General features: G+C 35.3%; 1 protein-coding gene across 1 annotated transcript in view; it reads right to left on the bottom strand.

Moving 5' to 3' along the window:
* Positions 1 to 1,226: 1,226 nt before the first annotated feature.
* PABPC5 (poly(A) binding protein cytoplasmic 5) overlaps positions 1,227 to 23,447 on the bottom strand; it is a 43,019-nt gene continuing 20,798 nt past the window's right edge. The window contains exon 3 of the mRNA XM_075538951.1: positions 1,227 to 1,732. Coding sequence (XP_075395066.1) covers positions 1,682 to 1,732 — 51 coding nt within the window. The 3' untranslated portion in view covers positions 1,227 to 1,681. The remainder of the gene's footprint in view (positions 1,733 to 23,447) is intronic.

Raw genomic sequence — 23,447 nt, 5'->3', positions numbered from 1 at the left:
TAGACAAGTGTTAATTTGCATGAAGGGGAAGGCAATATAGAGTAAGAGGGAACTTGGCAACCAATACTGAGGAACAGAAAGGCATTTTAAAGTTTGGAAGAGTTAAAGGCCACAGGGGCAAATCCTACTGTATACCCAATCTTGCAACAGTCAGGATCTAAGAATAGATAATAGCTGAGAGTGAAAGAATGGGCATATAGCCACATATCCATTTATATTTGACGGAAGATATTTATATATGCCTATTTACTTTTACTGCAAATATATCCATGGGTGTGGTGGAGCATACAGCTGGCAATATTATGAGCACTTCTTAGGCATAAACAACTTGTGTGAAGGAGTCATTAGCCAGGGGGATCTGAACTATAGTCTTGGGGAACACCCATGTCAATTAACATAATATAGTTTACAAAAATTATGTTCTAAATCCTTCTTTGCTGAGTGGTGACTGGGGTCTCAAAAGCTTTTAAGCCATCTAAGTTGAAACTATTGGTGTCTAGCTGTCCAGAAGAAAGAAGTGACTGAAAATAAAAAGATACAAGAAATTAATCCAATGTACCATGCAAACATTGATATACACAGCCCTGACCCAAGGAGTACTAGATTTGGCCAATTACCACTACTAACTACTCTGAAAGGGATCAGATTAGTACATCCTGGATAGTATATCCAGAAAACATGAAACAAAACTGAGAATGATAAAACAGACCAAGCTTACTGGTTGGCTAGAGACATATGGGATTCCCAAGTCAATGGCCCTTACCCTTAAGGTCCGGAATTGAATTCACCTCCACATTAGAACAATTAACCACTTAAGATTAAGAGTAGCATTTACCAAGGGACAAAGTTAAGAGGGTTAGGAAAGAATTGAAACACGAGGCACAAAAGTAGGGATAAGGGATGGTACATTGAGAGGACTGGAATGGAGTTGTTCAGTGTAAAGCTATGATCTGTCTCTCAACTCTCGTTTATTCACAATAATGTTTTTGTATGTGAAGTTTGAATGTAGCAACAGATTAAGAAAAAACATTTTAAAAACATTATTGACCAAGGCTAGGATCCAGTGTATATAAAGAAGTTTCACCTATCAGAAAGGAAAGTGTGAAGTTTGGCTACCAGGTTGCTCCCCACAGGGGACATAGCAAGCTCCAAAAACTGTTTGGTCTGCTAGTGTCCAGAGATAAGCCTCACTCAGGCACATGCACACAGCAGCAGAGTTTCACCACAGTTTTATTAAAGCATAGAATCACTTCAAAAGCATTGAAGCAGGGCCCTCTCTGGAAGTGAGGAGGGCACGTAAAGCATAGACAAGATACATTTCACTCGGGGAGTCAACTGGGTCCCCCTCTCGAGGTGAGAGGGCAAGTTGTCTAGGGGGGACGCTTCTCGTTCTTGTGTGGCACTTCAAATTGTGAGAGGGTTGCCGCTCTGCAGAGGGTCAAGCAACTTTCTAATGAGTTACTCAGTCTGTTCGTGGCTCTCATGAATTATTTCTTTCAGTTTATCTGAGCTGCTGCTCTGGGTCAGCATGCCTCAGAATTATTACCAAGTACAGTTCTGCATCAGATTTTCTCAGAATGATTCAGGATTTTCTGGCATCAAGATTTTCACTGGGGCCTGGCGTCAAGGTTAAGGTGTTTTCCAAGCCACTTTCCACGAAGTCCTTTTTCCATAACTTGTTTCACAGGGTCCTTTGTTCATCCTTGTTAGGGCAGAGGCCCCTGTTCTGTTCCTGTCAGAAAGCACAAAATATTTAACAGAATAATGGGAAAGGATATAAAAATATATTTCATGAAGGAGGAAATTCAAATAATCAATTATAATATGTAAATATGCTTACTCTTACCAATACTCAAGGAACCATAACTTTGAGCTAACATAAGTTATACTTTCAAATTCACCAAACTGGAAGAAAATGAAAAGAAAATAATAGCACAACAAAGAAACCCTGCCCCCAAACCAATCAGGAACAGATGGGGGCAAAATAAAATGATTTTGCAGATAAACAAAAATGCAATCCTTGAAGTTTACATTAGTTAATTTTCAGGTGTAAAACATAGTCTTCTCTTCTTACTCTATCTTAGTCTAGAAGTTTCATAACAACCTGTCCACCGGCGACAACAATTATGCTAATATTTGAAATATTGGGGGCATAGCTGCATCACCAGGAAGTTCTAATCAATCATGGGAGAAGGACAAAATATGTCATAAAGCGGAAGCCAGGGGTGGTAAGAAAAACTCGCAATTAGCTGGAACAACACCATGGACCAGAACAAACCAAATATGATAAAGACGGTATAGGGTGGAGCGATGTTTCATTCAGTTATACTTGAGGTCAGTAGAAGCTGGAAGTTACTGAATTGCAACTAAAAGCATTTAGGAGAGGCTATTCGAGGTTTCTGGTACAGCTGAAGATGCTCCTATCCTTCAGCCTATCAATTCTACTTCTAATCAGATTCTTTGTTACTGTGACATTGAATTTTATGGGTCAACTTTGGTTGTCTATGGTGGTCAGTTTTGTAAAACATTAGTTGTTTTTATAAGGTAATTTTGTGTCATGAAATCTGTGGCATCAGGTAAAATCAATTACCTAGTGCCATAGTGATTATGCATTGGGCTGCGAATCCCAACTCCAGTAATTCCAAAGGGGGGGGGGCTTTCTACTTCTGTGGAGTTACAGTCTTGGAAAGTCACAGGACCAGTTCTATCCAGTACTATCGGGCGTCTGTGAGTCGGAATCGACTCACTGGCAGTGATTTTTCACTAATGCCATTGAGCCTCTGTCAATCAGCTGAAGGCTTTAGGAGCAAAACAGAAGTTTTCCTAAGGTGTGTCATGCCTCCAGAATAGCAATAGATATTTTGCCAAGACACTTTTGCTTTTCACTCTTCTCACTGTCTGACTTAATAAAATTTGAGGTGAAAGCTATAGTAAATATCCAGTCTGTCCCCTGGCCAGATCTTGGAGATGCTAACTCTGTACAATTACTTGAAGTCTCTTTCTCTCTAGCTCCTCTCTTTCTCCATATATATGCACATACACAAATGAGGGGTTTCAAAAGTTTTGAGGAAAAATGAAATTAAAAGATAGATAATTTTTCTACAAAGTTTTGAACCTCCTTAATATGTGTGTGTGTGTATGCATGTGCATGTTTATGTTTCTTCAGAGAAGATCACTAAGAATGTAACACTGCTTCCAATAGTGAATCATCTGAATTAATAATTGCTTATCAGTAGCAAAGTACATTGTGCTGTGTTCATAAGCTGGAAAACTATGCAAATAGTTAAAATGACAGCCCAACATTAAATATATGAACATTGTTAAATCCTAATAATGTAAATTTCATTTAAAAAGAAATAGTATATACATTAGCAGGGTATTTACATAAAGCTTAAATTAAGGCACTAAACTGTAAATTTCTATTACTAAAACTTTAATAATATGGAAACACATATGTAAATGATAAACAAGATTAAGGATAGTAGTTAGCCTTGGTGAGTGAAATAGTTTATGGGAGATTGCTCTTAAGGCTTCAATTTATTTTTAATGCATTGTTTGATATATATATGTATGTCAATGAAATATATATAGCAAAATATTCAGATCTGATAATCATGGAAAAGGGGTTGAGACGTTTTCTCTCTATTCTTTATGCATAATTGAGATATATCTGATTACGAAGTTTAAATAAGTCTGTTGAGATCTGGGGATCTGATTTTTTAAAATTGATAGTAATATGGACATTAAAGGGGAAGGGATTACCTAAGGCTCTGAGAAAAGCTAATCTTATTACATTCCACTTGTCTCCTCATATTGCTCCTCAAAATGGCTGATCGTTAGAAACCGTGTCATTAAAAACTTAAAGTTGAAATATGTACCCACTAGTTCTAAAGCTATTGAATGTAATGAGGCCTTGGGAATGCTGTAGAATCTATAGTATTTGTAGAAAGGATTGAGAGTTGTCATTTTTCCCCTGAGATTTTATTATAAACTGTAATGATTTTTGAAGTTCAAAATTTGTCATTGTTCATATTTTTGTCTAGGTTAACATTTGAGTCCTTTGCAAATTTATCTTAAATTTTATGATTCTATGACTAAAGAAAAACTGTTGATGTTTTGTTCTGGTATGTTTTGAAGTAAGAGCAGAACTCTAAATAATAGCCCTTATTACAATATTGGGGAAACCAAAAACCCAATCTCACGGCCATCAAATTGATGCTAATACAGAGCAACCTTATAGGAGAGGCTAGAATTGTCTTTGCATATTCAAGAGTGTAACTGTTTAAAGGAGCAGGAAGCCCCATCTTTCTCCTTCAGAGTGGCTGGTGATTTCAAACTGCCGATTTAGCAGTTAGCAGCCCAACACTAACCACAATGCTCCAGGGTTCCTGCACAGTTACCATGTTTGTGAACTACACATTCAATTGAGTCCTCAGAAGTATTTTCTACTTTTCTTAAGGGAAACAGAGTTTGCTGTTATTATAAGTGAATGCCCTTAATTCTTGATAGTATACTCACATATGGTGATGGGTGCAACCTAATTTTTCTTAGGAAATGCAGAGTATTTGTGAGTACTACTTAGCATAAATTGTTACTCAGGGAAAACATTAAGAACTACAACAAGCAAGAGTTATAAAATACATTATTTAAATTTCTCAATAGAGAAATTTAGGTTCATTTATCAATGATCTGACATGTTGTCTTCCATAAATGGTGAAAAAAGACTAGACAAATAAATTTTAATTGTTCAACTGATATTTGACTTAAACATGTCATTATCATTAATTTTATTGTAAAGTAGCATTATTAAGGATATTATGACTTATGATATCAATGCATAATTGTTAATGAAACAAATTTCAAATAACAACTTTCAAGTTTATTTTGAATGTGAAATGGAAGTTAGAGATTGGAAAGTGTTTTTGTTACCATTAAAATTATTGACCATTTAAAATCAATGACTTACACTTTGTTCTATTTTGTAGAATAATTTGAATAGAAACTTGCTTTTGTTATTAATAAGAAACTATTTTTCTGTTTTGTTTTTTCTTGTTGAAAGTCCAACATGACAAATTTCCTTTGTGGATTTCTAAAATTAATTATAGATAAAAAAGTGAGAATCAAACAGCAATTAATTTAATGTGAGTCTCCCATAAAACTTTCCTTGATTTCAAAACAGGCAGTCCATACTTTGATTCCTCAGAAAATATAAAATCTATTTAGAGCAGCTTGACATATGAATATGTGAGATTTGGCATATGTATAAACACTGACTTGTTCCCTTAGCTCCTGAAAAGACTATAAGTGCCTTATAAATAGGGATAAAGCTTGTATAAATTCTCTTCTGTCTTCTCATTATTTGTCTCAAGAATCTTCATAAAATACATGCTCAATATACCTAGATTGTACTGTTAAAATCTTGTCCATCCATCTGTCCCTGCATCATTTCAATCCCTCCTTCCAATTGCGTTAGTGATCATTTTGTGGTTTTCTCATTTACTTATTTCTGTTTCTTTGTAATTTCATATATAAATTGTTGTGTATCAAGCTCTTTATATTTTACACAAATTAGAAAAATTTCAACATGTAAAGAATGCTTTATCCACCAATTTGATCATAATTTATTTAGAATTCACAAGAGCAGAAACAAGAGTCCCAAGTAACCACATATATAACCACTTATCAACCATTTGCATGAGCTGACATATGGACTATAAATTGTTTACTGGTGCAGTCAGCCTCTTAGGAGGTGAGAGTGTCATCTCGGTGCTACTTCAAATAACTATTTCTTGCTGAGTGCCATGCAAAGCAACTTGTGCATGTTCAAGCATACTGTCTCCTAATTGAAGTGAAGAAATGGAAAGGGAGACTAAAAAGCACTGGGACCTCACTGGTGTCTTGAAATTAATTACAGGAATGTCAAGTTTGTTTACTCGAACATAAAAATCTGGATATTATCTGAACCTCTATTCAATGAATTCACTCTACCAGTAATACAGTTCAACTTCAACTTGACTTTCTCATGTAGAAAAGTAGAAGTAAAACTGGTAAGTAATATTTTTCTTCATAATATTTAATTTTCTTTAGTTTCAAACTAAAATTACTTATTTAAGCACAGTGTGTGTGTGTGTGTGTGTGTGTGTGTGTGTTTATGATCTGTTGCTGTTTTTAGGTGGCAACAAGTTGCTTCTGACCCAGAATGATTCTATTCACAGCAGAATAAAACACAAAACGCTGCCTGGACCTGCACGATCTTCACTAGTGTTCCCATGCTGGAGTCCATTGTTGCAGCCACTATGTCAATCCATCTCCTTGCTGGGTCCTCTCTTTCTTAATTTTTTTTCCACTGCCACTCCACTTAATTTAGAATGACAACTTCTCCAGGAACCGATCTCTCCTGACAATATGTGCAAAGTATATACGACAAAACCATGACATCCTTGCCTCTATCACTCTGCCCATAATTTTTCCATGACAGGTTTGTTTGTCCTTTTATCAGTTCATGGTATGTTCAGCATTCACCAGCAACACAATTCAAGTGTATCAGTTCTTCTCCAGTCTATCTTATTCAATGGTCAACTGTCACATTCATATGAGGCAACTGAAAATTCTGCTGTTGAGTCAGACACAGCTTAGTCCTCAAAATAAACCCTTGCTTTTCAACACTATCAAGAGGTCTTTTGCAGCAAATTTACCTAATGCAACATGTCTTTTGATCTCTTCACTGCTTTTTCCATGGACATTGATTGTAGATCCAAGCAAGACAAAACACTTGACAAATTCAACCGTTTTCTTCACTTGTCGTGGTGCTACCTATAGGTCCAGTTTGGTCTTCTTTACATTAAGTCTGAATCCATACAGAAAGCTGCAATCAGTGACCTTCATCAAAAACTATGTTCATATTTTTAGAAAGAGTTCTCATCTCTTTCTACAAGAATGCTCTGTCTTCTGCACAAATAAGCCTTCCTCTAATCTTAAAATTACATTCTTCTGCATATGAACCAGATTTTCTGATGATTTGCTCAGTGTACAGATTGAACAAGTATGGCGAAAGGACTCAATCATGCCCTACATCTTTTCAGATTTTAAACCATGGAGTAATCCTTTGTTCTGTTTGTACAACTGCCTTTTGATCCATATACATGTTCGACATAAGCACAATGAACTGTTCTGGAATTCCCATTCTTCTCACGGACATCTATGGTTTTCAAATGATATACACAGGGGAATGCTTTGGCATAGTCAATGAAACACAAATGAACAGATTTCTGATATTCGCTGCTCTCAGTTAAGATCCATATGACATCAGCAATGACATTCCTTGCTTCACATCCTCTTCTGAATCTGGCATGAATTTCTCGAAGCTCCCTGTCAACATACTGCTGCAACCATTGTTGGGTGATCTTCAGCAAAATTTTACTTGAATGTGATATTAATGACATTGTTCTATAATTTGAGCATTCTGTTGGATCAACTTTCTTTTGAATGGGCACAAATATGGGTCTCTTCCAGTCAGTTGGCCAAGTTGCTGTCTTCCAAAATTTCTGGCACAGACGAGTGAGTGCTTCCAGTGCTTCATCAGATTTTGGAACATTTCAATTGGTATTCTGTCTATAGCTGGAGCCTTGTTTTCGCTAATGCTTTCAGTGCTACTTAAATTTCTTCCCACAGCACTGTTGGTTCTTGCTCATATGATACCTACTAAGATGGTGGAACAGAGATTGGTTCTTTTTGGTACCATGACTCTCTGTACTTTTTCTATCTTTTTTTGTGTTTCCTGCATCATTCAATATTTTGCCCATACAATTTTTCAATATTGCAACTCAAGGCTTGAGTTTTTCCTTCAGTTATTTCAGCTTAAGATATGGTGAGCATATTCTTTCTTTTTCATTTTCTAACTCTAGTTTTTTGGACATTTCATTGTAATATTTGACTTTGTCTTCTCAAGCTATCCTTTGAATTCTTCCATTCAGCTATATTTTCATTTACTTTGGACATGTTATTAAAAGGGATCAGGCCCTGCATCCAGGAATGACACTTAATGAAGATGAAATAGAGGGTCAACTAAAAAAGAGGAAGGCCTTTAATGAGATATACTGATATATTGGCTGCAACAACAAACTTAAGCATAACCGCAATTATAGTGTTGGTGCAAAACCAGGCAGTGTTTCATTCTGTTGTATAGAGAGAGAACTGATAAGACAACACCTTCACTAAAATAACAACAACTACATAACTACTTTAAACCCCTTTTCTATAAAATTCTAAAATGATACCAACACAATTGCGTTTATCACTCTTGTTGGCATTGGGAAACATGACATCCAAATGCTTTAGTCTCCCAGAACTATAGTTACATTGCTGCCTCTTTGAAACGTAATGAATTGTGTGAAGTGAAAGTTCATAAAATAATCTTTAAGTAAATCTAATTTCATCTAATGTTTGGAAATTCCCAAACTTTAACCTTCATGAGAATTCCCTGTTAAACACAAATTATTTTATTATGTTTGAGAATAACCAAATAATTAACATTTTTACCACCATCCTTAATGTTAGTGGACCAGGGTCCAAATTTTGAGACTGACTAAACTAAATTCCCTGGATTCAAAGAAATCACTCCCGCAATTGAAGTTTGATTAATCATTTACGTTTGGGTTTAACTGTATCTAGAGAGCAGAGAGAAATCTAGCATCTGAGCAGTCCAGTGGGAATTCACCTGGGAGATATTCATGTCTCCTTGTCAATTTCTTAAAATCATTCAACTCAATGCAAACCTACCTTATAGGCATCGAAGTTACAATTATCTTCCCTTTCCAATTTAACATGTTTGATAGCAGTTAAAGATTGCACCATTACACATAAATCCTCAAAGAACCAAAGCAGGTCATTCATTGTTAATTTATAAAGCCATTAAAGAATGCTTAAATATTCTTCTAAATGTTAATATACATAAATTTACCATTTTCCTTTATCATCAGAAATATATTCTTCAACATTTGCTTCTAAAAAGCTTTGCTGTTTTGCCTTACATATTCAGGTAAGTCCACTATTGAGTCAATTTTGACTCATAATGACCCTATATTTGATAAATAGAACTACTACTCAGGGGTTCCAATTTGATAAATCTTTATGGAGCATATAATTTCATCTGTCTCCTGTGATTCAGATATTACGTCTACCCACAATTGATTTTTGTGTATGGGTTTTTGGGACACAAGTATTTTGTGTTTTTTTTCTTTTTTCCCATTGATAATTTAATGTTTTCCCAACATCAAATTATCAGTGGGAAAAAGAGAAAAAAAACTGTGATGGAGTAAAATTATTTGGTATGATTTTTCTATCTACAGTCTTTGTAACTTCCACCTAGTGACTGGGTAGAAGTATGCAAATAAGGTAGAAAGGACTCTAATTTTTGTATTGGTCATCAGTTTTGCCATTCTGCTGGATATAAAAGTGATCCACTTCAGAAGTAGGAACAGAGAGAATCCTACAACCACCAAGAAGGAAAAGCCAACAGCTGAACATGTACAGCTCTCTGACTGAATGGCAGAGGAATCAGAAGCACCAGCGGCCACAGCACCAAGGAGCCAAGTATATACCATGGGACAGAGTAGTGGGCTTTGTGGCTCACAGAACAGGTAAAACAGTGTCTTCAGATAGGAGTTTGGCTTGCAAAATTAGTTGCCATTTGAGAATTTACCAGTACTACAATGTCTAAGACTTTCCAAGTGGTAATTCAATGTAACACTTTCCCAAACAGGGAAGAAGCCAAGGAGCGACATGGCTGAGAGACCAAGGAACGCAGAAATATGACTGCTGAACATGGCTGAAAGGAGGTGCTACAGACAAAAGTATTGTATTCGTAATGTTTTCTGACGTCCCTAATAGCACCCCAAAATCGTGAGTAGTATTTGTGTTACATATTTCAGTGAATCACCAAACCCTACAGAGAAGCAGCATGTCGTGGGAGGGATGGTTGATGTCAGAATAGGGTAAAGAAAGTTGGATTGTCGAGGAATGCTTGGCTTCTGCCTCATAGGAAACACTGTTGGGCAGATGTGGACTTAGGGTCTCCTTTCCATTTGGATAGCCAAAGGAGGTCACAAATCAAGTAGTGTCTGTCCCTAAGTGTGTGAATAATTTTCTGGGCATTATACTCTGTTATGTAATATCTGGAGATTTTAAAATGTCATGTTCATAAAGCATACTGAATTAACTCTGGACTACCAAAAGCATTCTTCAGCTTTAACTGGAACTTACATATGAGCAATTGATCATCTGTTTCACAATCAGCCCTTGTCCTGATTTTAACTGCTGATACTGAGTTACTCCATCTTCTCATCCCAAAGATGTAGTCAAATTTATTTCTGTATATATGATCTGTAAAGGTATGTGTGTATAGTTTCCATTTTTGTAGTTGAAAAAAGATATTTATTAGGAAGAAGTCCTTGGTCATGAAAAGTTCTATCATGTGATCACCAGCTTTATATATTTATCACCAAGTATATATTTCCAATTACTGCTCCTTCCTTTTTGTTTTCAACATTTTCATTCCAAACACAAAGAGTTATCAATGAAACTTGCTTGTATGTTTGATCAATCTCCAACTTTAGTTGTTGGTAGAAGTCTTCTAATTCTTTATCATTAGCTTTTGTGGTTTTGTGTATAAATTTGAAAAATAATTTTATTGATTGGTTAACTTGAAGGATGATAGATAAAATCCTATCACAAACAACATAGTACTTCAAGATAGATTTTGAAATGTCTTTTTTGACAATGAATGCAATACCGTTCCTCTTGATTGTGCCGTTCCCAGCACAATAAATCGTACGATTTTCTGATTCAAAATGGCCAATACCAGACAATCAATCAATGATAGGTAAGTTCAGGTTAAAACTGAAGAAAAATAAAGCAACTCCTTGAGAGTCAAAATAAGACCTTAAGTTCATCCAAAATGATTTGTAAGAGCATCTCAAGAACACATTTGACTCACTGAACACTCGTAAGAGAAGGCCTGAGGGGCAGTGGGAGGACACCAAGACATCATTAATGAAGAAAGCCAAAGGTCATTAAAAAGAAAGAAAATATAAAAGTAGAGATCAGAAGAAACTGTGAAACTTGTTCTTAAAAATCGAGTAGCTATAGCAAATTGAAGAAATAATGAAGTCAAAGAGTTGAATAGGAGATTTCAAAGGGGAGTTTGAAAAGAAAATGTCAAATATTACAATATCATTGATATCACATGACAGTAAAATTTTGCTGCATATCATCTTCCAAAAAAAGTGGAACAGACATCATTGCTGATGTCTGTTTTGTTCTATTTTTAATGGATCTTGGCAGAAAGCAGAGAATACTATAAAGTTGTTTACTTCTGTTTTATTGACTATGCCAAGGAATTCAAGTGTGTGTATCATTAAAAACTATGGATACTCATGACAAGAATGGGAATTACAGAACAGTTTATTGTGTTCATGTGGAACTTATACATGGATCCATAAGGAGTTGTACAAACAGAACAAGGGAATACTGAATGTTTGAAAATTAAGAAAGGTATGTATGTCCATCTGTTTTGTGACCTCACATTCTTATTCAATCTAAATTCTGAGCAAATAATTAGAGAATACAGCTTATATGAAGAAGAATGTGGTATCAGAATTACAGGAAGGCTTATTAACAACCTGTGATAGGTAGATTACACAACCATATTTGCTGAAAGTGAGGAGCACATGAAACTTTTGTTGTTGATGATTAAGGATTGCAACCTTCAGTATGGATTATAACTATATGTAAAGAAGACCCAAATTTCCACAATTGGTCTAATAGGTAATATCGTGAAACGTGGACAAAAGATAGAATTTTCAAGGATTTTTTCCTTGCTTGGATCTACAAACAATTCTCATGGAAACAACAGTCAATAGATAAAAAGATGAGTTGCATTTGATAAATCTGCTGAAATAGACCTCTTTAAAGTATTGAAAAACAAAGATGTTATTTTGAGGACTAAAATGTACCTGGCCCAACCACAGTATATTCAGTTGCCTCGTATGCATGTGAAAGTGGGATATTGAATGAGGAACACTGAAGAAGAATTGAATTGTATTTGAATTGTCATGCTAGTGAAAACTATGGAAATTACATCGGACTGTTAACAGACAACCGCATCTGCCTTAGAGGTATGGCCAGAGTCATCTTAGAGGCAAGGATGGTGACATTTTGTGCTACCTCGGATATTTGTTAGGAGAAATCACATCATGTTTGGTAGAGTGTCACTGAGTCAATATTGACTCATACAGACATCTCCTTCCCCACCTCTCACCCGCCCACCCCCCGTGGGTTTCCAAGACTCTAACTGTTTATGGGAGTAGAAAGTTCAGCCTTTCTCCTGGGAAGCTGATTGTGGTTGAAACTGCCAACCATTCAGATTCCAGCCCAATGAATAATCATTACATCACAGGGTAAAGTAGAGGGGCAGAAAAAAAGAGGCAGACCCTCGCGGAGATGCAGGCCCTCACGGAGATGTACTGACACAGTGGCTGCAACAATGGGCTCACACATAGGAACAATAATGAGAATGGTGCTGGACCAGGCAGGGTTTTGTTCTGTTGTGTGTAGGGTTGCTATGGGTCAGAAACAACCTGATGGAACCTAACAAAAAAGATAACCCAAAAGAATCAATAAATCATTCATAGAAGAAAACAAACTAGAGTGTTCCTTGGAAGGCCAGATAGAAAAACTTCAGCTCACTTGTTTAGACACATCATCTGGACAGAGCAATCACCACAAAAGGACACCATGATTGACAGAGGGTCAGCCTAAACAATGGAAACTCCCCAAAAGATGAGTTGACACAATTAATTCAACAATGGGCTCATATATGTCAGTTATCATAAAGATTATGTAGGATTCTTTAAAATTTTATTGTTATACACAAGTTTACCATGAGTCAGAGCTAAACTGATGAGAACTGAAGATAACAATAGGAGGTCCAATAAGTGTCACACCATATTACTAATACTAATGTTTGTAATACTTTTCAGTATTGTTGTCCATAAGCACAGCATACCAATATCTTTTTATTTGATGCTGATTTCAATTTTGTTTTCTGTCCCATCAATTTTCCTGTTACCAGGTATAAAAAGCTAATATGGAAACTTCGTCTAAGGTAAGTATTTTCCTAGACCAAGATCAACTTGTGATGAACTGAACAGACTAGTGATGGAAATGGGACCTCATTTTTTAACTACAAAGCATGAAATCACAAAAAATAGAAACTATTAAATAAGAAACCATACAAGACTTAAACTAAAAAAACAAGACGGTATTTATATTTTATTAGTTCTATAGACATAAAATAAATATAAGATTTTATATTCTATGTCTTTGAAATCAACAAATAAAGGACACCAGAAGAAATTGTATTTTTATCTTAAAGTTAGCTATTTTAGTGTATTCATTCATTGTCATCATCATCCAACTTCTAGAATCCATCAGTCTCATCCCCCAGCATTACCATTATTGAAGTAACTGAAAGCTCTGTGATTCATGTACTCATCTTATCATAATTACTGCCTTCTTTTTCTTAATTTTATTCACTAATATCTGCTGTCACACAATCCCAACTTTTCTGAAATCATTGTGGAAAGTTTCCAGAGTTATTTCCCCTCAAGCAGAGGCTCCCCACTTGCAGGCTTTTGTAACATCACTTGCTTCAGTCATACTGATTGTGTGAACTCACTCTTCTATTCCACTCTCTTCTCATAAAAGAGTTGAACATGTTCCTGCAAGTAAGGCCAGCACGTATGACTGTTACATGGGCAGTGGTTGAGTTAATCGAATTTTGATCATTTTTATCTTTCTAAGCAGCCATGGTGTCAAAAATGAATAAAGATACCTTTGAAAAGAATATCCCCGGTCTGATCCATAACATGTATCTACCTATATTTTCATAAATCATGGTACATCCATCCTTTCTTATTACAATTAACAACCAAACTGGTGGGCAGTTTTTCTCTTGAAAATCACCATTGACATTAATTTCTATCTCATGGTGCAACCCACAACCACAGTACAGAAAGCTCATATGTAACCAGTGGTTGTATGACTACAGTTTTCATACCCCCAAAAAAGCAGCTAAAAACATAGTGAAAAGAATGTAGAAAGATATATCAGAAAGTATCTTTGCTAATTTTGTCCATTGCAGAAATACTGAATTTAGAGATTTCTTTAGTGACAAAGTAGTAGAAGTTGACCATATTTTGCTCTCAGTCATCTGGAAGTTACTGCTCATTCTCATAGGAAAAACAAACAAACATTAATTTTCAGAAATTTAGAAACCCAGGTAAAACCCAACATGAAATCTGCAATTCCTCGTTTGTTTTCCAGAAATGTAGCTTTGATGCAAATTAAGACAGTAGAGAAAGCTTAATTTTGTTCCCTTTGATAAATAATGCAGTCTCTCGGGTCATTCTCCAACTCAGGTGATTTTGCTTTGGGCCTATAATGTGCACATTTTCATGAACTGAGTTTCTCCAGCTCCTTTTCCTCCTTTCTCCGTTCATGAATCGAGGACTCATCACCCTTGAATGAGGTTGAGTGAGTCTGAAATTCACTTGCAATTTCAGGACACATGCACAATATATGTATGCAATATATTAGAACACATTAATATAAATCTGTCTTTTCTGTGAACCATATGTATGGGAATGCAATTTACATGTGTTATTTGTTAAAATTTTGTTAAACGTTTATATCATTTTAAGAACTCAAAGAGCTTTTTATCACACCTTGCTCTTTTACCTTAACAATAGCCTGATTATTCTTGGCCCTTTGCATTGAAAAATAAATTTTATAATCAGTTTGTACACACACACATATGTACAATCTGTTGAGTATTAGATTAGAATTGCCTTTCACCTAACAATCACATTTCAATAGTTGATAATTTTACATAATCAAATCTTATAATTCATGAACTTTGTATCTGTCATTTAATTAGTTGTCCTTTAAAAACTTCTAATGATTTTATCATTTATAGTAGAGATGTAGTCAATTTATATGGCCTTTCTGGTCATAATTTCTTATGTGATATACTATAGTTCTGGTCCCTATGACTATGGTTGTAGTCCCAATTTGGAGAGAGGTCTCTGCTATACTAATGGACTGGATTAAGGTCAGATTAAGTCTCAACCTCAGTAGAGAGTGTGAACCAACTCACACTCTGTTTCCTTGAGGTATGATCTGCTAAGAGACAAAAACCATACCTGCATTAAAGCCTTTCCTCTATGTATAAAAACCATCTCAGAAACAGAGAGAAATCCCAAGACCATGTAAAGAGGAACATTTTGGAGATCTGTTTGAAAAAGCAGAGGCCAAGACTAAGGGAACCAGAAACTGACACGGAGACCATGGGACCAACGGTGCCAGGCTGAGACCAGAGGCAGGAGACCAGAGGCAGGACCATGAGACACGACAGAGGAGCAGTTCAGATGCTATGGAACTGTGATACAGAGCTATAGACACAGGCAGGTTTCTTGGCCACAGTGGCAGAGGCCAAAGTACTACGTGACTAAGAGGCTGAGATCTGGAAAAAGACTTGACTGCTTTTGGGGGAGAGTGTGGCTGTGCACCAATGACTGTGTCCTTACTATGTACTGGTCCTGACTTGTGATACTCTATTTTACCCTTCCTAATAATTATCAAATCCACCATAGACGTAGAGTGCTGTGTACGGAATGGATAATGAAGAAGGTAAAGAAGGATGGAAGATGGAGGCATGTCTGACACCTGTCTCCGGGCAAGAGGGAAATCAGAGAGGAGAAATATGGCCACTTCCCCCTCCCCCCAAGCTGTTTAGTGCAATAATTTTAAGTTGGTTATTTCTTAGTTATTTGATATTCTGTGACTTTATACAATGACATTCTTTAAAATTTTATTTTCAAATTTGTTTGCATATAGAACAAGCAAATAACTTTGTATTGATCTTTTATCCATGATACCGCAATACTACTTGTAATAATCAGTTTATCTGGAAATCCATTTTGGATTTCTAACTTGTAAAATCGTATATATCTTTCGTAAATAGTAAGTTTTATTAACTTAGAGTTTCTTTACATTTATTTATTTTTGTGTATCCATTTATCAAGTCATGTATAACTTGCTGTACAGATTAAGACATTTTGTTCACTGTTAAATAGAAATTATAGTAGTATTCTTATCTTGCTTTGATAAATATATAATTGAATCTGGATTTTTAAAATGATGCTAGATTAAGAAACATTGTTAAATGAAATGCAGTGCATTCTAAAACAGCTAAATTAATGAAACTCTATTTAAAATCACCAGACGTATATAATTTACATTCTTAATGGATTGTTTACTAACAGGAGTATTTTGTTGTTACTGTATATACTTGAGTATAAGCCGACTTCAATATCAGCCAAGGCACCTAATTTTACCACAAAAACTGCATTAAAAATGTGCTGAAAATCTCTGCTTATACACGAGTATATACTGTATGTCCGTTTTGTTGCCTTGAAATAGCTTTTTCTCAGTAATACTTCTATTTATCAAATACGCTTGCTTTTAGATAACACAGTAACTTAAAAAAAGAGATGTGTTTTCATATGCATGCATTTCCATTGAATAAATTCATATGTACTATACCTATATCTTGACAGGAAAGAGGCATATAGTACATAGTAGCTATAGGATGCCCTAGGTTCTGTAGTCACACACAATGAGTCAATGCTATGGAAGAAGTTGAGGAAAATATAATTACTAAGAGGAAAATTGCCTGGACATTCCTTCAGGATGAAATTATGGTAACCAGAAATGCCTTTATGTCTTGGACACCAAGCCAATCCTAACACAATAAGCAGAGAACATAAGATTAAGATATAAGGATTTCATGTCATTGTTTAGAGTGGCAGAATATTTTTTAATTTTCAGTGTATTTTGAATTGCTTAGATAACTGATAATTTTCCCCTACTATACTAATTTTGAAGCAGTGAAATATTATGGGACATACATAATGTTATTATATTGAAAGGTATATTTTCTACATAAACCAAGATCTATGTAAACAGATAAAGACTTAATGTAAACAGATAAAGACTTAAACTCAGGTTCATGTAAACAGATAAAGACAATCTCAGGGGAGTGCAAACATTTACAGATTATTCTCACATACATTTTGTGAATACCTATTACAAGGGTTAAAATATGATTGTTATAACATTCACCAAGTTATCCAAATATGTCATTCATAGATAAAAGGCAGTTAAAAGCACTATGACTTCAGCATATAATCTAATGAATTTACACAAAATCAGAGTCCAATTATGCATTTTGTAATCAAACACAATGGCAGATAAGAAAAAATAAATGATCCAGAGGGCAATATTTCCTAAGCTCTCATGGTTGGTGTCAAGCTGCTCAACCTCATGTTATGTAAATTTCACAGTTTGTGTCCAAGGAACACTCCCTTAGGATATGTTGTCACATAAGGTTGCCCATTATGGAGCCCTGGTGGTGTAGTAGTAACACGTTGGGCTACCATCCCCATGGTAGTCAGCTCAAAACTACCAGAAGTTCTGTGGGAGAAACATGGGGTATGGGACTTTCTACTTCAGTAAACAGTTACAGTATCAGAAACCCACAGTGGATCTATATGAGTCATCAATGACTCTATGGCACTAAGTATATTGCCCATAATTAGCACATACTTCTCCTCCTAATAAGAAGCCCTCATGTCATAGTGGGTTGCTTTGTTGGTTGCTGAAATCTAGGTCAACAATTTGAATCCACCAGCTTCTCCAAGGAAGAAAGAGTCTAAGAAACCCAGAGGAGCAATTCTTCTGTCTTATAGGGTCACTGTGAGCCAGAATTTACTTAATGACATTGAATGTGGAGTTTAATTTGTTCTTCCTTCCTGATAACTTGTCTTTTTTGAGCCGTTGTGTCCCATGAAAATATCTGTTTACAGCAAGGGAGTATAAAGTTACGACCAGAACTGTCTCACTGAACATGTGCAGAAAGGACAGTCATGACCTTGAAGTCACACCCGTTCAAAAGTACGTTTGTCAAGGAACCAAAAGTCGTCAGAACAGCTTGTGGGATATTTGTGGCTGAGGGGTCCGATAAGCCATATCCTGTCAAGAATCATAGCCCGGTGCACATTCATTACCATCCCTGGGCAATCGGTTACATAATCATAATCTTTTCTATCTACTTCCTTGCATACATGTATAAAACTTTGTCTAGGGTGTGCCTTGCCAACCCTGGTCTTTTCTTGTTCCTTGCTTCATCAGCCAAATTAGAGATTTTCCCTTTCATTTTCATCCACTCTCTCTATTTGTGTCTCAGTTTTTCTGACACTAGGTTTGGTAATAATAACATCTATTACACAAAGTTTTTTTTTAATTTTGCGTAGTTTCTGTTATGTTTGTGTATTCATTTTTAACATAAAAGGAAATGTTGAGTTGTTCTTTTCAAATCAGAAAACATAATTGTCAATACTTTACATGCCCTATCACAAAATTTGGGAAGAGAATAGTTTATAGGTTAATAGAAACTAAACAAAAACAGTATACCATGGGAAATAAATACCAAATTTTTGTTTAGATAGATGAAAGTATCAAACTAGTCAACTTCATTTGCAGAAAATGTGCTAGCCATTTGTCTCAGTTCTTGTCATTTCTGTGTTAAGATTAATGGCATATTTGCTTCTTTCAAATATCAATGGTTGCTGTGTTGATTAAATAATTCACTTTAAATGTGACTACAGATACCTGCTGAGGCTGACTTTTATTTCATCCCCATTCTTAAATATCTTCTTGTTAATTGTTCTTCTGGGAATTATGTATTTTATTATACTAGGTGAAAACAAAATATTTCTTTCAACAATGGTTTTAACTCAACAACTTGTCATGTTAATAACTTTCAATTTCCATTTCTTTACACTTGCATTCCCTCCCTAGTTACAACTCTGATAATCCTCTGTTTCCAAAAAGTAGTCACAGAGAATATAAAAACACATGTGACTGTACAGGCGCGTGCGCGCACGCGCGCACACACACACACACACACACTCTAACTCAAAGCCATCATGCTGATTCTGACTTGAAGGGACCCTAAAGAACGGAATTGAACTGCCCCTGTGGGTTTCTGAGACTAAATTTGTACCAGAGGAGAAAGCCTCACCTTTTCCCCTCACATGTTGTTATTGTTTGGTACCATTAAGTCAGTTCCGACACATAGTGACCTTATGTACAACATAGTTAAACACAGGGTGGTCCTGCACATTCCTTACTATTATTGTTGGAGCTGCGGTGTCAATCCATACCCTTGAGAGTCATGTTCTCCTATTTCCCTCTACTTTATCAAACATGATGTCCTTCCAGGGATTGGTCACTCCTGTCAACGTGTTCAAAGTATATAAGACAAAGAATCGTCATCCTTGCCTCTAAGGAGCACTCTGACCACACTTATTCCAAGTCAATTGGGTTTGTCTTTTTATCAGTCCATGGTATTTTCAATATTCTTCTCCAGCACAATTGAATGCATAGATTCTTCTTTGGTCTTCTTTATTCAACGTCTAATTGTCACACGCATGTGATGGGATTGAAAATGCATGTCTTGGGTAAGGCCCACTTTCTTCATCAAGTAAACTTATTTTTTAATACTCTACAGCAGTCTTGTACAACATGTTTTTGATCTCTTGATTGCTCCATCCATAAGCATTGATTGTGGATCCAAGCAAGACAAAATCCTTGACAATTTCAACCTTTCCTCCATTATCATTGCTATCTTTTGTCCAGTAGTGAGGGTTTTGGTCTTCTTTACATTGAGCTGCCATCCATATTGAAGGTTATAATCCATGATCTTCACCAGCAAGTATTTCAACTCCTCCTCTCCTTTAGCAAACAAGGTTGTGTCATCTGCACAACACAGGTTGTTAAACAGCCTTCCTCTAAGCTTGAATTCACATTCTTCTGCATATAAACCAGCTTTACTGATGCTCAGCATACAGATTGAACAAGTATGGTGAGATGATGGATACAACCATGTCCCAAACCTTTCCTGATTTTAAACCATATAGTATTCCCTTGTTATTTACACATTTGTCTCTCAATCCATGTGCACGTTCTACGTGAGCACAGTAAATTGTTCTAGAATTCCCATTCTTCTCAAGGTTATCCATCGTCTGTTACTATCCACACAGTTTAATGCCTTTCCATAGTCAACAAAACACAAGTAAACATCTGACTGGTATACGTGGCTTTCAGCCAAGATCCACCTGACATCAGCAATTATATCCCTTGCATGTCCTCTTCCTTATCCGTCCTGAACTCTGGAAGCTCCTTGTCAAGATACAGTTGCACCCTTGTTGGATGATCTTCAGTAAAATTTTACTGATATCAATGTGATAAAAATAACATTGATGTTCAACATAGTTTCAGCATTCTGCTGGGTCACCTTTCTTTAGAATGGGTACAAATAGGAAGTCTTCCAGTCAATAGGCCAAGTAACTGTCTTTCAAATTTCCTGGCATAAATGAATGAGTGCTTCCAGGCTTCGTCAGTGGTTAAAACATTTCAATTCATATTCCATGAATTCTTGGAGCCTTGTTTTTGGCTAATGCTTTCAAACTGGCTTGAACTTCTTCCTTCAGCACCATTGGTACTTGCTCATATGCTACCTCCTGAAATGGTGGAATGTTGGCTAGTTTTCTTTGGTACAGTGACTCTGTGTGTTATTTCTATCATTTTTTGATGTTTCCTGCATCATTCAATATTTTGTCCAAGCAATCTTTCAATATTGCACCTCAAGGGGCTTGAATTTATTATTATTATTAGTTCTTTCGGTTTAAGAACTTACTCATAAACACCAAAAATCAAACAAAACCCAATGCCGTTGAGTCAATTTTAACTCTTAGCAACCCTATAGGACAGGGTAGAATTGCCCCTGTGAGTTTCTCAGACTGTAATCTAACAGAGAAAATCAACCACAGAGAATGTTTAAGATCAAAGTAAAGCTATGATTTCTAAATTGTCATATGGTTACTTCATTTGAGTATCCACCTTCTTTTTAGATGCTCATTTCTAACAATAGAAAAAAATTATTTCATGGTCATGAGCACTATTTCATGAGAGTTGGTGTGTTTTCAACAATTCATTTAACAAAATGTTACCATGTACCTTTTATGATCTCAGTTTTGTGCCAACTATAGCTGCTTGTTCAAAGCACAAGGACAAAATGAGTATATATTTAAGGAATAATAAATTTGTTTGGTATGAAGTAGCTGGCAAGTCAACATAATGTAGTTTTCTGGGCGATTATATTGTGATGTGAGAGTAGTATGTTGGCATAGTTGTAGAAGAGTGATGATGTTTACACCTCTGGAGTTTTTAATTGAGCTTGTTATTTTTTTAAGTTAATCATTTTATTTGGAGGTTTTACACACTTAGAGCTCTTATAACAATCCTTACATCAATTTCATCAAGCACATTTAGATGCAAGAGGCAATGGCTTCACTGGGCCAAACGCCAAACACATTTTAATCATGAGATAATTTACAAGAAACAAAATGGAAACTTAAGCAAGTTTTATTTATCAGTATAGATTAGCATGAGTTAGCAACACACATCTGATCAAGGTAGCAAGGTTCGCATCTAATATGCAAAACAAAAGGAAAATTAGATATAATTAGCCAATAAAACAAGGGAAGGAATAGTCATCAAAGCTTTAAAAAGGCATTGTAAGTATGATTGGATGCTCCTGGTTTTTCTAACAGTTTTCTCACTCAATACACCTTTTAAATCTAATTGATTGTAGAACAGATTTTTTTGCCACAAGTGTTTGAAAGGTGGAATTTTGCATTCTAATGAATTTTAGGGTCGTAATAACTTGTTTAAGGCTTACAAAGGACTGGATGGGTGCTAAAGCAAACCGACAAAATAGTTTCACAAATTTAAAATCTGATTAGTAATATGTGATGGCTACTGTTTTAACTAATACCTCACTAACATTGATTATTTTATTCAGAGTTTCTAACATCATAGGTGAAACCTGGCATTTCATTAAATAATAATTTCTTAGATGTTTATATTATTGTTGTATGTTTGTTATCCAATTTTACCTTAACTTTTTCTCACTTTTATTATTGTCTCTTGATATATTTTTCTCTTCAAATTTATTTTTTTTACATGAGTTTGGAACTGATTTTTTTCTCTTTATATGAAAATAAAATTTAGAACCTTTGATTAGGCATGATCCAGGTGAATATTTCCAGATTATGGTCACCTATTATTGTGCATTTAGTTAATAAAAATAGTGAAGCAAAATATTAATAAGTCAATTTGTAAGCTTTAATTTTGATTTTTACATCTTATTTTAGGGATTTATAAAGTTAATTAATTTTGCCCATTAAAACATCATACATGTTGAGTATAGAAGATTTAGAATATCAAAAAATATGCTAAAATATTTAAAGCATCATTTCCCACTTTTCAAAGAGCCGCATATTCAATATTAATAATTTAAAATTTACTTTTAGTATTATTTTTTCCTCATGTTAGACTCAAACTCTTGCCATCTAGTTGATTCAGTATCCTACTGACCTGACAGGACAGAGTAGAATTTCCCTGTGGGTTTCTGAGACTGTAACTCTTTACAGGAATTAACGGTTAGCAAGAAAATTTTATTATGTTGTTATTGTTTGTTAGTTACAATTCCACTAGTGCTATGTGATATAGTATTCTCCTTTCCTGTGATATATTATATGCCACAATATTATGTAATTTATTGATTAAATATTTATTTATCATCTATTACATGAGTTATTCTTGTAGGAAATAGAATGTAAGTATGAACAAAGCACCACGTCACATGGAGAATATAGTTCAGTGATAGTGAGGTGGTGAACAAAACCACAATAAACTTAAAAACATGAAGCAATTTTTAATGTTATATAGAAAAGTTGGTCATGCAGGAGACATAAGGATAGGAGGTAAATTTGAAATTTTACAGGGGGTCAGGTCTTGCTTATTGAGATATATTTAGCCAAAATCTGAAATAACTTAAAGAATAAATGATGGAGATATTTAAGGGAATAAAGTTCCTGACAAAGGAACATAGCCTGAGTTAAGGAACTAAGGTGCTTGTTAACCGAGACTATACAAGGAACAGAATGACAAGAGCATTCTTAAGGAGAGAGAGAGGCATAAGATGAAATTAGACAGGTAAGGTCACGGTAAAGGTGGTAAAATAGGCTGCCAATGGAGCACTGAAAAGAGGAAAGCTATTTGATCTGAATTATATTTGAAAGAATCACTCTGAAAGTTGTATGCATAATAAACTGTAGAAGGAAAATATATCACTTATAGGAAATTGTTAGGTTCTGTTATGAAACTGGGGACCTTGGTGGTGCAGTGGTTACACTAAGACT

The sequence above is a fragment of the Tenrec ecaudatus genome, chromosome X (assembly GCF_050624435.1).
Source record: "Tenrec ecaudatus isolate mTenEca1 chromosome X, mTenEca1.hap1, whole genome shotgun sequence".
In the NCBI taxonomy this organism is placed as follows: domain Eukaryota; kingdom Metazoa; phylum Chordata; class Mammalia; order Afrosoricida; family Tenrecidae; genus Tenrec; species Tenrec ecaudatus.
The sequence above is the reverse complement of the archived record's forward strand: the minus strand, read 5'-3'. Positions and strand labels throughout refer to the sequence as shown.